The sequence below is a fragment of the Rhipicephalus microplus genome, chromosome 5 (genome assembly GCF_043290135.1).
Source record: "Rhipicephalus microplus isolate Deutch F79 chromosome 5, USDA_Rmic, whole genome shotgun sequence".
Lineage (NCBI taxonomy): Eukaryota > Metazoa > Arthropoda > Arachnida > Ixodida > Ixodidae > Rhipicephalus > Rhipicephalus microplus.
This window is the reverse complement of record NC_134704.1, coordinates 37572572-37588895: the sequence shown is the minus strand read 5'-3', so window position 1 is coordinate 37588895 and position 16324 is coordinate 37572572. Positions and strand designations below refer to the sequence as shown.

At 45.5% G+C, this 16324-nt stretch overlaps 1 protein-coding gene across 6 annotated transcripts in view; it reads left to right on the top strand.

The window, feature by feature from the left end:
* Positions 1–8241, top strand: part of LOC142817734 (uncharacterized) — a 71596-nt gene extending 63355 nt beyond the window's left edge. For all 6 annotated transcript variants that reach the window (XR_012895331.1, XR_012895330.1, XR_012895329.1 and 3 more), the window contains one exon: positions 7215–8241. Coding sequence is in view for 1 of the 6 variants with exons in the window: in XM_075895230.1 (XP_075751345.1) it covers positions 7215–7382 (168 nt within the window). In the remaining 5 variants the exon portion in view is untranslated. The remainder of the gene's footprint in view (positions 1–7214) is intronic.
* The last annotated feature ends 8083 nt before the right edge of the window (positions 8242–16324 follow it).

Sequence of the window (16324 nt, the reverse complement as noted above, 5' to 3'; positions counted from 1 at the left end):
GAAACCTATAAGCCTTCTTTCGACCACCACCCTGCCGGCTACACGGAAAACGTCTCAACGACGTTGCTGAGACAACACGCTACGCAGAGAACTTCCGGCACTTCAGCAGTGTCTAGACGTCCAATGTGTGTGAGAGAGAGAGAGAGACGAAGAGGGAGAGAGGGAGAGATGGGGGAGAGAGGGAGAGAGATACGGTTTGGAGAACGCGTGCGTTTTTGCATGCGCGTTGCGTGAGTGGTGGTGCATGCGGGGGACGAAACGGCCGAACTTGTTAGTTCCGTCTTCTTCGAATGCCCAACGCTTTTTGTCACCAATTTTTATTTAGAAGAGATGAGGTACATGACATAAGCACTCAGCGGCAAACTCTTTTTCGCCATGTGCATGCATCTTCGAGTATGATTATTAAGGCCATATGTGCCTCATCAAACGCGAAGAGTGGCCGTCGGCGGTGTCGTCGTCAAGACGAGTGATGCGAATAATTGTCACTCGATGGACGTCATCACGGCGTCACGTGCCGCAAAATTTTGTGACAAGTGACATGAAAAAGTGGGCCAATTAATTAACCCCTTAGGCACTGCAAAGCCACTTTCTGTGCAGACAGCTTTCTTTGGGGAGGGACTAATCGACGCAGTCGACTGAGAAGGAAAAGAAAAAGGAATCAATTTTCACCTTATAGTCTCGGGCAGAATCATTACCAAACATGCGAGTTTTTAATTGTTCCCTGTACCCCTTTCGAAGGTTGGAATGACGGGAGTGACGACAGGTGTGAGTAGACGTAAGCATGAGTGTGTGAGCTCAGGCAACTGTGAATAGATTCATGAACGTGAGCTCAATTTCGCCTACGCGTGCGAGCATAGGCATGCGCACAGTTCCCCTTCGGGGGAGGGGAGGCGAAGGTTCGCCTCAGCGCCCCCTATCTATTATGTGAAAGTATAGTGCTGACTTCACCCCCCCTCCCCCCCCCCACAATGTGCAGTGCCTCCTTCCTATTAGAATAATGTATAAGGCTGAGTCGATGCCTGAGACAAAAAAAAATAGTTTTACCTAAGCATAAGTGTAGCCTTCGTTCACACACACACACACACTGCCTTTTTCAACGCTGTTTGGCCTCAACAGCATGGAAGAAGAAAAAAAACTTGCAAACAGAAACACAGATATAGAGATGATCAACACAAAGGAAGACTACAACGTGGTGGGGAGTTCCTTCATCAACATTCTAAATATTTAGTCACAGATGATCAACTGGGCGTGTTTAACATGTTATACACTTTCGTTTTACCAATAAAATGCAGAGAATTCTACCTGGTAAAGAACTATCATTGCTATACTCACATATGTCGCACGAAATATGCCATTTCAGATGCGTTGACCAACGTTTGAGGGTAAACAAGGATACGCACGTCACCGGTAAATGCACTGAAGTTGTATGTTTGCATTAGCGTTCTCAAGACAGATTTCGCTCAGAGCAACGAATTAAAGCGTAAAGATGTGCACTCATAATGCAATCTCTCTCAAAGCATTCTTCGTTAGGTATCTTCGCGCATCACCACTGCATGTTGAAGCTATCTCGAACATGGTAGCTAACCATCACGAAAGCACGTTGGTGCCCTCAGAGCGTATGGCAGCTATGGTAGCTATGGTAGCTAGCATACGCTCTGAGGGTATCAACCCACTTTTGTTTATGAATAATAAAATGTGTGGGTCACAAATTTATTTATTTCTGTAAGAGGCGATGACTCCAGACACTGACAAATATAGTTGAGAATAAAAAAAAAACGCAACAACTGCGAGAAAAAGTGTTTGGTGAGCTAGTAAAGTGCACCATGACGAAGCAATGCTTTCGCCACGGAAAGATGCTATGAAAATCAAATGTGGATCATCTTTACGGAATGCAGGATACAGTCTGTCGTCCCCCAGGTCATCGCATACTCATTTTTCTTTACGTTAAAGAATAGGCACAAAGCGAACAAGATCACAAGAACTCAGTGCTCATATAAATCACCCTACAATGTTTTTTATTCTAAATCCCCTTTTCGGGTGCTACTACCGCCATAATCCAGTATACGAAGGGGCCTGCGTAAAGGTATAATGAAAATACTTAACCAAGTGGATGTGCGAAACAAGAAACGGCCTCTGTAGCACATGTCCGTGTTTCATATCTATCTATCTATCTATCTATCTATCTATCTATCTATCTATCTATCTATCTATCTATCTATCTATCTATCTATCTATCTATCTATCTATCTATCTATCTATCTATCTATCTCTTGCTTTCTTCATTTTTCTTTCCTTTCTTTCTTTCTTTCTTGCGTGCTTGCTTGCGTTTACTTTTTCTTTCTGTATTTCTTTCATTGTTTCTTTCTTTTTCACTTTAGTCAAACCCACCTTCACATATGGCTTTCTCTCCCTATCGATATTTCAATGCATTGATCTTTTCGCATACAGATCTTCTTTATCCCTCTTTTTTCCCTTCGTGTCTGAGCAACCTTACAAACACAACTGTCCGCTATATTGTTCTGCACTGCTTCATACAAAAAAAGAAGTTCCTATCACACTAAGCTGACGCCATCGTGAAACAAGAATCTACTGTGGGAGGTACGCGAAACTCGAAGATAAAACGAAGTAGCGATTCCATTGCTCGCTTCGGTAACTGGGCTACACTTTCGCGACACTGCGCTGAGGAAAACGACACAGCCTCGGTGAATTTTTGAAAAGCGGCGACATCGATGCCGCTGACGTCTTTTGTTTTGTTTTTTTTTTCAGTGTCTGTGCGCGATCGGAGAATAACAAAGATCCGTCAACTCACACATACAAAAAAATATAGCAGTTGCAACACCGCATTTTGTCTTCAGGTATGCTTTATTCATGTGCCTCCCACGAGTAAACGATACCGACTATGCATATCGCTGTTAAAAACTCCGCGCGTAAATGCACGAGCCGCATTGCTTACTCAACCCTCAGCTGTGTCTCCTCCCGCATTTGCATTTTAAGGCGGAGCTTTGTGAGACCATTCGAAAAGAAAATGCAGTGGTAGGACGTTCGCAGAAAACGGCCACCATTATAAGCGGGCGCGTGCAACAGAAAGTAGAGCCAACTGCATTACCACTGCTGTGTTCTGGTGGAGGGATTCAATTCATCCTCAAAAATTTTCAATTTCGCATCAGTATATAAACCACACACACACGCGCGCGCACGCGCACGCGCGCGCGCGCACACACACACACACACACACACACACACACACACACACACACACACACACACACACACACACACACACACACACACACACACACACACACACACACACACACACACACACACACACACACACACACACACACACACACACACACACACACACACACACACACACACACACACACACACACACACACACACACACACACACACACACACACACACACACACACACACACACACGTTAATCGTGGTTGATAATAATAATAATAATAATAATAATAATAATAATATCTTGGATTTTGCGTTCCATTACCACAATAAGCGCGTATGTACCGAGTATAACGTGGCAGCAGCAAGCACAGGACCGAGTTGACTGGCGGAACAAGGGAGAGGCATTTGTCCTGAAGTGGGTGTAGTCAGGCTAATGATGGTCAACCACGATATGATTACGAGAGACGCCGTAATGGAAGTCTCCGTAAATTTTTGACCATCCGGTGTTCTTTACCGTGCGCTGACATCACATGGCACACGTACCTTGACCATCTCGCCTCCATCGAAATCGGACCGCCACGGCTGGTGTCGAACCCGTGACCTCCGCGTCAACAGCAGAGCGCCGTATCCACTGGTCCACCGCACTGGACCTAAATCGTGGTTGACGCCTTCCTCCCCGCAACTCTTGAAATAAATTGTTTTGCAACGCTCTTGTCCAGCTCAACTCAAAATGACTGAATGAACAAGAAAATAAGTCAATCGAAAAATGCAAGAGTAGATTACTTAATTGAGAAAACAAAAGTAGCGTGCTCAGATTTTGGGTTGTCGAAACTCCCCAGGTGGTCGAAATTTCCGGAGCTCTCCACTATGGTGTCTCTCATAATCATATGGGGGTTTTGGGGCGTTAAACTTCACATGACAATCATTCAGAGAACATAAGTAAATTGGTGAGAGTACAATTGAACAACTGCGACGACTAAATCCTAAATTAATATTAAAGATAGTCAGATGAACAATGACATAAATAAATCCACTGCTAAATACTAGTTCAGTGACGGAGCACTGATTTAACCTTCGAAAACTGTCCCCGAAGTGTTAAAAAGCAAGGCGAAGGCATTGGTTCGTTTTTTGAAAGAAATGGCAATTTATACCGCGAGTTTCGGGGCAAGAAAGGGGCAAGCACTGACGAAGTCGTGGTCCCGCCGAAGTACCACGAAAACATTATTGAAGTTTCTTATTGGGCAGGCTGGCCAGGTTATCTCGGAGTTACCAAGACAAAAGCGAGACTGCTGAGTGAATATTACTGGCCAGGCTGTTTTAAAGACGTGGAGCAGTTTGTTCATAGTTTTGGTGTTTGTCAGAAAACTGACCACACAAGAAACAAAACGCGCCCATGACTGCAGTTCATATAAGCACAGAGCCGTTTCGTCGAGTCGTAGTTGACATTGTGGGGCCCTTACTGGCGACAAAGTGGGGTATAAATATCTTTTGACGATGGTGTGCCCTGACACTAAATTTCCTGAGGCATCACGGCTGCGTTGTCTTGCATCGGCAGAAATAGTAGATGATCTTCTGACCTTTTCCCGCGTGGGTTTTCCGAGCGAAATACAGTACGATCTGGGCAGTGTCTTCACAAGTAAGTTAACAACCACCTTTATCAACAGGAGCGGTATCGAGATACAACACAGCTCTATTCAACAACCGCAAAGCAACAGTGTATACCGTTCATTCTTTAATGAAGCGGGTATTGCGGGCTTTGTGTTACGAGCAAAAAAAAAAGAATGGGACACTGCGTTACCAGCTATGGTTTTGCATTACGTTTGGTAGCACACAACTCGACAGGTTTTAGCCCAGCAGAGCTTGTGTACGGAAGGGCGTTGGGCTGCCCGCTTAGGCTAGTTCGTGAGAACTGGGAAGATGAGGCTAGCAATCAGTCTATCGCAGAGCACGTTTGCAACCAGCGCTTGTACGACACGCACGCTCTGATGGAAGATAATATGCTTGAATCACAGACAAAAGCAAAAAAAAGCGTTACGATAAAAACGACAAAATGCGCCAGCTTCACGTGAAACAAAAGGTGCTCATGGGGCGTACTTCCAAAGCTAACATGCTGGAGGTACCCTGGGAAGGCCCCGGGACGATACAGCAAACTCTCAGACACAACCCTACGTAGTTGAACTTCCAGGTCGTAGAAAAGAAGTACGTATCTATGACAGCTACCTCATGAAGCCCTATGTAGAGAGAGTGTAGGTTGTGAATGTAGTGTCAAATCAAGCCGGACAATAAGCAGCTGAACTTCCTGATGTTCCCCATGACATGACTATTTTTCTGTGAATGAAATCCTTAATTTGTCAGCAGACAGGGCTGCTCTTTGAGAAAGTCAGCTTGGAGATATAACAGATATGATAGCACAGCACAGACAAAAATTTTCAAAGGTCCCCGGTGGGACCACTCTGACGACTCATAATATATAGCTTACAGCTGAAGCTGACCACCCAACTTTGCACATCAGCAGTCGATGTAAAGCTTACAAATACTCACCACGCCACAAAAGGTATATCAACCTTTTGTGGCGTGGATGCTGTAGTCAGTGGATGCAGTCTATTATGATGCATTCTATTATGATGCGTGGATGCAGTCTATTAGATGCTGGAGCTTAAAGTGGCCGAACGCGGTGAAGGCAGCTTCATGTCTCCAATGATAGAAACTAACGCTAAATAACTGTGGCCGTGTATCAGTTACCGTAAGCTTAACTCGGTGACTGTTACCAAAGTGTATCACTTGTCGCACGTAGAACAGTGCTTTGAAAAGGCGAGCAAAGCTAAGTTAATCTCTACGCTCGATTTAGTGCGAGGGTACTGGGGTGCCGCTAGCAGTACGAGCGAGCGAGTTGGCTGCCTTCGTAACTCCTTTCGGTAGCTTTCAACCTTTGATTTTGCCATTCGGTCTTTAAAATGCCCCGCTTGTCTTTTCGAGAATTATGGATCAGGTGCTAGCTGGATCAGAGGTGTTCGCACTATATCGTATCTTGACGACATCGCAGTATTTTCTATTATTTGGCCAGAGCGTTGAATCATCTTCGGGAGGTCCTAAGTAAGCTTGATGAAGCTGGGCTAACTTTAACAGCCCAAAAGTGCAAATTAGGTCACTCGGAAGTCGACTACCTGAGTCACAGTTTCACTCAAGGGCATCGAAGCCCACTTGATTTAAAAATTGTGCCACTCTAAAACTTTCTTCAGCCAGAAACGACAATGGAGCTCTGTACTACCTTGGGTACGGTAGGCTACTAACGACATTATATCAAGTTTCTCTCAGGTATCCAGCCCACTTGCAGACGCACTCAAAAAACACGCTCCTAATAGCGTAAACTGAAAGTAAGTAAAACAAGCTGCGTTTAATTTTTGGACGGTATACTTCTGACTGCCGAGCCCGTTCTGTCAAGCCCAGACCACTCGAAACTCTTATTTGTGCAGTGTGACGCAAGCGAAAATGTGCTGTGTAGTTTCTCATGGGGAAGACGAGCACGGCCATGAGCATCCCATTCTGTACGTAAGCCGAAAATTGTCTGCTGGTGAACAAGTCTACAACACCATAGCAAAGAAATGCGCGTGTCTCGTTTCGACTGACCCTTTCATTATGTTGGTTATAAATTCATTTTCATTGCGGATCATCGCTTACTCACGTGGCTTCAGCAGATGCACGACAAAAATGGCAGGCTGTTACGTTGGAGCATCAGTTTGCAACCGTAATCGTTTACGGTTAAACGTACGAAAGGATCGCTGCACGCAAAGGCAGATGGTCTGAGCAGGGCTTTCTCTCTCTTTGCGCTGGTTAGCATAGTGGCAGTAAAGCCTTGATTCAGTATTTATACGTAACTGTAACTGTCGCACGTACTCGACAGTCAATTTTGTTTCCAATTAGATAGTTTCCAAAACACTCTGCGTGTGAGTCTAGCCTGGCCGAGCTCGGCAGTATGTGGTGTTCACGGGGATGCTTGCGGTTTTGCCTATGCCCAGGACCCTGGCCCAGGATTTATGAACTCGGTGACGCCTGCGGTTTTCTGCCACGCCATGCACTCCACGTTTCTGCCTATCAACCTACGAGACCTCCGGACACATCCCAAAGGGACGTACCGTTCGACTTGCAAACCCATCACTTCGTCATCTGACTTCGGAAGGTTCTAGGCCGCATCGCTGGATCCTTCCAGACGTGGGTCGCCAAGTCCTTCAACTTTCTCTGTTCTAATAAAATTGGTTGATTCATCGCGTTTTAAAGGGGACTTGCAACAATTTCAGAGCATGGTCAGAAAATGCTGCCGATCGGTAGTAGAGGCTCCCGACAACACGAGAACCAAAGAGAAGGAAAGATTAAGTGGAAGGACAGGAGGTTAGCCAGTCCTTAGACCAGCTTGCTACCCTGTGCTTGAGAAAGGGCCAAATATTATTGACGGCACGCTGCCCGAAATTCACAATCAATAAATGTCAGCTCTGGTTTGCTACACTGCACTGCGGAAGGGATGAAGGGAAGATATAGTTCGGATATTTATTTATTTATTTATTTTCCGAAAACTGTTAGCCTTTCGGCTGTTGCAGGGGTGGGACATACTAACAAAGACAAACATCAACACATTCAAATCATACAGCAATTTAAACAGCAACACTTCAACTTGGAAATGTTACATAACATACATTGGAAACACCGGCATTGAGGCTGAAGGAAAAGCAGTGCAGTCGTAGTAAGCATACAAATAAATTGCAATAAATTAACATAGTAGACCATGCTTACAGAAAAATATCTTTGAGCCCTTCCTCAAATTTTTCCAGTGAATCACAATGAACCAGTGGTAATGGCAAAGCATTCCACTGACGAATTTATTTTGGAAAAAAATGAATTCGCATATACATTGACACGCTGTTGCGGCACTTCGTATGTGTAATCGTTTACACTTCTTAGGTTTCTTCCACGGCGTGGCGTGAAGTATTTTGTTGTATTTATGTTTAATTTATTTTTTGACAATAAAAACAAGAACTTCATCCTTGCCAATTGCCGTCGTTCGGCTAAAGTGGGCAGTTGAAGAGTGCGTAGTATTTCTGTTAGTAACTCAGTCGAGGAGTACTTATGTGCTCCGTCTTTTGCGCTGTCTTCGTATCCGCCTTGTCGTCGAGTTATTTCGCTCCGCGCGTTCAAGAGCGAGGGGCCGTATAGCTTCGACTCCCGGCGGTGAGTTTATATATATATATATATATATATATATAGTTTTATTCTACAGAATAACAGATGCTGGAAGGTTTCCTTTATGAACGGATGGGTCACCATTCAACAGGTCTTTGTTCAATTTACGCCAAGTTCTGGCGTTCTTCGAACAAAGGCCGTGGGACGGATTGGTATCCTTTCATGCCGTGTGGAAGTATGTATGTTCCCCGAACAGCTTTTCGCATGTCCTTCACGCTGGCTCAATTTCTTTTAATGTCAAGGCGATAACAGTGTAATGCTCGCCAATGGTGTCCTTAAGACTTTCCCGGCCAGATATAAATTTTTCGACAGAAAGCTTGACGCCCCTGCTTTCTTTCATTTTCGCACTTCTGGGCCCATTTATTTTTTTTTTCTGAACGTGCCAAATGCACTCCAGCTTGCGAACTGTAACCTCTACATATGGCCATGATGTTTAAACTGCAAGGAATCCCTTGCTACGTAAGAAGAAGGGCATGGCAGATTGCCGCACAAGTCTTGAAATATGTTATTTTTAGAGCAAAAAAAAAAAAAATCAGTGATCCTGGTTCAGAAAAGGCCGCAGATTTTAAGTATATAGTTAGAAATGACCTGTCTAAACGACTGTGATCGGAACGCCCTGAATGTGTGCGCATGTGAATTTATTTTCTAATTTATTTTATATCTCTCTATCTCTATCCTCTTTCCGACTCTTATTCCCCCACCCCTGTACAGAGTAGCGAACCAGTTCTTTTGGGTCAACCTCCCTGTCTTTTCCTTTTATTTATCTCTCTCTCTCTCTCGTGGTACACCAAACTTGGGGTACACCAAAATTAGTATGGGAAGGTAAGATGGTCTGATGAACATGACTCGCTGGTCATGGCGTGAATTACGTCACGATTCCGTCGCGTACGTCGTCGAACCTTTTGCTTCAGACATATGCGGCACGTACTAGTATACCACGGGCCATGGTATGCGGGTATGCGCCACGGGTGATGCAGTTTGTCTCTACCCGCTCCGCCGCGCTGGTCCAGCGGTTATGGCGCTCCACAGCTAACCCGAAGGTCACTGGATCGAATCCCGGCTGTGGTGGCTAGATTTTCGATGGGGGGAACAATGTTTGAATTTCGCGTAATTTAATATAGGAGCGCTTTAAAGAACCCCGTGTGGTCGAAATTTCCTGAGTGCTCCACTTTGGCGTCTCTGAGAATCATATCATGGTTTTCGGATGTTAAACCCAAAATAATATTATTAAAGTTGTCTCTATGCAGGAATGGCGAAAACAAACGCATGTCATTCTAACGTGTACTGCTTTTGAACGGATGGTTTATGAATGTTTAAACCCCACATATCAATCAATCTTTTGAACGGAACTGCTTTAAAAAAAAGACCCCAATTTTCGTAAAACGTCAATTGTGCTTGTCATGCTGGCTATCTAAATTAATAAAAATTACGTGCGTAATCCCGTGGTGCAGATTTCGCGTCGGGTTAACGTCAACTGTAGATAAGTGCCATCCACTGAAGTTGATTTACGGAAAACTGTCAAGATTTGCCATCCCCGCAAGCACAAGCGCTACACATCAACCTACCGCTTCTGGTGTTGCTAATACCCATCTTGCTGCAGGCATCGTTAGTCAAGGAATTAAATAATAATAATAGTAATAATAATAATAATAATATTATTATTATTATTATTATTATTATTATTATTATTATTATTATTATTATTATTATTATTATTATTATTATTATTATTATTATTATTATTATTATTATTATTATTATTATTATTATTATTATTATTATTATTATTATTATTATTATTATTATTATTATTATTATTATATGGTGTTTAACGTCCCAAAAACCACCATTTGAATACAAAAGACGCCGTAGTGGAGGGCTGCGGAACTTTCTACCACCTGGGGTTCTTTAACGTGCACACAAATCTGAACACATGGACCTACCGTAAACAACCAGTGGTATGAAATGCGACTGTTCAACGCATGTCTGCGCGTACATTTCTACATATTGTTAGCGTTGTTTCGCAACGTTTTGCTGAATAAAAAATTTACAACACAGCCACCTTCCCTCCGCATGGTTCGCATTACATCAATTTTGACGGTACATGGTGTCTGCCAATTTTTTTTATTGGAAAGTGTACGTATACAAATCATGACCTATCCGCCATTGTTAGCATGTGTCGTGTGGTGCGGGAATGTAAAGCCATGAACCAGAACGTGCATTGAGAGAGGTGCGTGCTGTTAAATAGGTAGAAGTGGAGACGAAAACGTAAAGTCAACCCTGCAAAAGTTTGCGCCTGTCCCGCGTTCTTCTAGCTGTCCTTGTACTTTCCAAGCGACGGTTTTTTTCCTCAGTGCTCTGCAGAATCCCACAAGGTGATGTGAGAAGAAGGAGGAGCAAGAAGAAGGAAAGGCAGGAAGTTCAACCAGACGAGCATAAAACTTAATATTCTACACTTAGGGAAAGTTTACAATAGAGGTAATTGACAATGACTCATTTCTAGCATGAAAGAAAGAGAGGGACGGCTTTATTATTAATTCTCCAGCGAAGTTGATTTGGGGTGGGCTTCTGCCCCGTCCTAGGCATCGGTCGCGATCCCTTGGGCTCGGGTGGCTTCCTCGGCTCGCTGAACGGCCCACAGTTGCTTATCTAATGCGGAGCTGAGCAAAGCCTCCTTCCAGCGTGGTTCCCTGCGGTTCGACACTACCTCCTCGTGGTTTGCCCGTGTTAGGGCACTTTCATGATATGTGGCCACAAGAAAAGCCTATAGGGACCCTGGACCAGAACGATTTTTTTTTCTTCAACCAAGAACCTGTCCTTTTCATATTAATTTTCGTGTGGCTTCGTGCTACAAGCGGATCAGTGGGGATTACCCTTTTTCTTAAAAAGACCCCGTAACACTTTTTCGAATAGCCGTGGAGTGAATTCACTAAAAAAAAAAGTTACTGCTTCACGAATTCACCATGGCAAACATTTTTAGAATCCGTCGAGTACGAGCGGAGCTGCGAAGATTTGTCGCACGCTGAAATTACATTCGTCCCAACGAAAGCGCTCGAAGCTAATCAAAAAGGGTTGACACGGGCAAAGAAAATACGTCACGTACACCTCGTGGCGTTGAGAACTTTTTCTTTCTTTCTTTTCGAATACGTGGTTTTTCACAGCGATCGCACGCGTATACACAGGTTACAGTGATCCTATAGCCACCCTATCCGCGGCGGCCTGCAGTAACGACCGAGCGTGGGCCATGCTCAATTCAGCCAATGACAGACACAATGCCTGTGACAAGCGATTTTTGAGCTCGTCGCGTCATTTTTTGAGAGAAGAGAAAGCAATTTTTAGCTGATTTTGAGCATTTATTGTGGCTTCTCGACTGCGTGCTGGTGCTAGTATATTTGGCTCGCGTGTTCTCGAGAGCATAGACTAGCGATCGGCAGAGTTTTCTGACCATGTCCAAAAAGCGTTGCAGGGCCCCCTTAATTTAGGGACCCTATAAGGAGAAAGAGGGTTTTACTCGTATTAGTAAACTACATTTTAACTATTCTAAAAGCACCACGCTTGCAGCGAGAAGATGCTTTGTAAGCGAGGAAACGCTTAAAATATGCGGGTGTCCACGCCACCTTGAACTTTCCGCGCCAGTCGCCATGACGTTATTGATTTTGAATGCATCTACTAGGGCTTACGTAATCATTAGTCGATAGGAATGAAGTGCATTGACCTCTTAGCGGACCAAACACTTCACGTATCGATTTCAGAAAACTTCGTCTTGGTGATAAAGAGGAGAAAAAACTGAAATCTATGACATCATCATCGATGATTTCAGCGGGAAAAGGAAGCAAATGAGTTTCAGATATTTTTTCGTGCATTGGTAAAACTATCGAGGTGAAATTAAGTACAGTAGAGCTTGCAGGGAACTAATTTGTTGTTTCATTTTAGTATCCCAATAAATAATTACGAGACAAGGTTTAGCTTATGAGCAGTTGCTACGTACCTGTGCGGTCCGCCCCCTTACTTACTTATTATAATTGATTACACCCCGAATAACTGCGAACGAAGCATTCGAGTGGTGTGCAGCCAGCCCGCGTACAAGGGCCATTGACGAGTCTTTCCCGCGGCCGGGCGGTCCCGAATGGGGATTTACGACGACCGTAGACGCGCAGGTAATCATGGCTTCGGGGCGCTTCGGCTGACATGATTTAGAGGCCTTTTATTGTGTGCAGATGCCCACCGTGGCCCTTATAGTGTACACTGGAAATGGGTGTTTCGTGAAGCGAGGGTCGATTGAAGAGCTCAGTAAAGCACTTCTAATGCAGTGCAGGGCTTTAGCTCAAGTCACTATACAAGAAGAATCATCTGGATTTCACCGATGAACATAGGTCAGCGAAAATTGCGCAGCTCACTCAAACTGATTCATAAGATATTGTCACGTCGCACATGTAACTGCAACCTGTAGATAAGAGCACTCAAGGACGTCAGACTGGATCGATCAACGGCAATACGACTTTATCGTCTTGTCTTGTCTCCTAGGAGATCTTGGAGATCTTTATCCTAGGAGATCTTTATCGTCTTTTTCGCAAGCGCATCTTCGTCATCTTTTGAACAGTAGCACGTATACAAGCCTGTCAACATCTATGGAAACAATGCTTGCAGAACTTGTATTAGTTCCATTACCCCACTCCCCAAAGAACATCGTCCCGATGTCACAACATAATTATGAGCTGAAAAGAAAACACATGATACACAAGGGGGTGTTCACAATCGCTGTAAGTCTATACTCAAGGGAGTTTGACGAATAGTCAGCGTTGGTAAAATGGTTTCATTCTCGAAACATCGACGACTTGTGGCTGTTGTGAGCGGCGGGATTGACGAGCCATGTCCACGTCAAGAACTTCGTGGTTCACTTCGCTGAGATGACGGAGAACTCTGTAGGGGCTAAAATAGCGGTGTAACAGCTATTCTGACCGGCCCCGTTGTCGAATGGGAGTCCACAACCATACTCGTTCTCCGGGTTGGTAAGAGACATCGCGACGACGAGCGTTGTACCGCAGCGAGTCAATGCGTTGTTGCTTATGAATTCGTTCGACTGTAAGCTTACGAGCTGCGTCCGCTAGTCTGATAAATTCGTTCGTCTTGACAATAATCTGGTGCCTGTCTGGTAGAAGCATGGCATTCAGCATTGTAGTGACCTCCCTGCCGTAAAGCAACCGGAATGGCGTGAATTCAGTTGTTTCTTGCACAGTGGTGTTGTAAGCGAACGTGACGTAGGGGAGAGTATCATCCCAGTTTTTGTGGCCTTGGTCAACGTACATGGATAGCATGTCGGCGATCGTCTTGTTTAGTCGCTCTGTAAGGCCGTTGCTTTGTGGGCGGTATGCAGTAGTTTTTCGATGTACTGTTCCGCTAAGCTGCATAACGTCTTGTATCATCCGGGTGGTAAAAGCTGTGCCATGATCAGTTATGACAACTGCTGGTGCTCCATGTCGGAAGACGATGTTTTTCATTAAAAAAGTGGGCAGTCTCAATCGCGGTGCCACGTTGTAATACCTTCGTTTTGCAGTAGTGCGTCATGTCAATCAGTAGCGACTACAATCCAGTGGTCGCCGTCACGAGACCGGGGAAAAGGCCCTAGCATATCCACGCCAATTTGTTGGAACGGTTGTGTCGGAAGAGCGACGGGCTTCAAAAAGCCGGCTGGGCGCTGATGTGGTGCTTTACGGCGCTCGCACTCGTGACACGTTTTCACGTAATGCTTCACGTCCCGATTGAGCTAGGCCAGTAGCGGTGTTGGTGAATCCAGGCCAAGGTACGTGTGAATCCTGAGTGGCCTGAGGAAGGCTCACCGTGACAAGTGGAAAGGACATCGGCTCGTAACGATGGCGAGACGACGAGCAGGTACTCAGTCGCGTAAGGGTCGAAGTTTCTTTTATAGAGGATATTTCTGCGAACGCAGAACGATGGTAGTGAGCGTGCAAATGCTGGTGGTGGATGCGGACTGCGGCCTTCAAGATATTCGATGAATTCTCGAAGCTCTGAATCGTTCTTCTGCTGTTCAGCGAAGTCGGATACACTAACAGCGCAAAGAAAACGGCCGTCGAGATCGTGATCACCTGACGCTGTCGTAAGAGGAGCTCGGGAAAGGCAGTCCGCGTCAGTATGCTTCCGGTCGGATTTGTACACGACTGTCAAATCGAACTCCTGAAGGCGTAAGCTCCACCTGGCCAGACGTCCTGAAGGGTCTTTGAGGTTCGCCAACCAGCAGAGCGCATGATGATCGGTAACAACTCTGAACGGGCGACCATACAGGTACGGTCTGAATTTGGCTATCGCCCAGACAACACCTAGGCACTCATTTTCAGTGGTTGTGTAATTCGCCTCCGCAGATGATGAAATCCGGCTCGCATAAGCAATAGGACGTTCGACACCGCGTTACCACTTGACGAGGACTGCACCAAGGCCGATGTTACTGGCGTCTGTGCGTAGTTCAGTGTCTGCATCTTCGTCGTAGTGTCCAAGTAAGGGCTCAGTCTGGAGACACTGCTGCAGCTCGGAGAAAGCGCGTCTTTGCGTCTTTGCTCAGGGCCTCACGCGAAAGGAACATCTTCTTTTGTCAGACGAGTGAGGAATTCGGCAATGTTTGCGAAATTTCGCACATAACGTCTGTAGTATGCGCAGAGGCCTAAAAATCGACGCACATCGCGTTTGTTGGCAGGTGCTGGAAAATCTGCTACAGCCAATGTTTTGTCTGGGTGCGGCTAAATACCATCGTGGCTAACAAGGTGGCCAAGAAACTTTGGGAGGGGGGGGGGGAGTGATTTTAAATGAAAAGAAGAGAAAAGTGAGCCTCGTAACTGTCTCTTAGGGGGAGTACACCTCAACAGTAGCTCACGAGGGATGGGGGGGGGGGGGGTAGAGAAGGGTATAAAAGAATGGGATTAAATGATAGAGAGATAGAGAGAGAGGAAGGAGAGAGTGAGGCACAGGGACAGGGAGCAACGGAAATAAAGAGAAGACAGGACAGAAGGACATGGTTGCAGGAGTCCGAGGACGGGGCATCACTGGCGAGAGCTCTTGTCGGCGACAGGAGATGACGTAGGGCTAATCCAGTCGGCCAGAGCTACGCCGTCGTCGTAGGGGACCGGTGGCAGGAGATTTCGTAGGACCAACCTAGTCGGCCAGAGCTGCGCTGTCGTTGGAGATCGCGATGGCACAACTGGTCGGCACGGAATCCAGCGAGCAAGCCCGAGAAACTTTATTTCGTTGTAACCAAATTGGCATTTTTCTGGTTTGAGTGATAGGCCTGCCGTGCGAATTACAACAAACACGGATCTAAGTCACTGCAAGTGCTACTCAAACGTTTGTGATAAGATTACGATGTCGTCTAAGTAAACAAGGCATGCTTCCCACTTGAGACCGGACAGCACTGTATCCATCATCCTCTGGAATGTCGCAGGAGCAGAGCACAGACCGAAGGGCAGCACCTTGAATTCGTACAGACCATCAGGCTTTATGAATGCTGGTTTTTGTCGGTCGCGTTCATCAACCTTGATCGTGCGTAAATCCATGAAGGAGAAGTATCGGGCGCGTCGGAAGCGGTATAGAGAGTCGTCGATGCGCGAAAGCGGATAAACGTCTTTCTTTGTGGCTTTGTTAAGTTTGCGGTAATCGACGCCAAATCAAAAAGTGCCGTCCTTGTTCTTTACTAGTACGACAGGGGACGACCATGGACTGTTCGAGGGTTGGATTACGCCGTCTTCGAGCATCTTCTTCACTTGAGAACGTATTGCCTTTTGTTCCTTTTGTGATACTCGGTAGGCGTGCTGACGTATGGATCGTTCAGCATGGTTTGTGACAATGCGGTTCTTTACGGTCGGTGCTTGCTTTATCTTCAATGTAGACG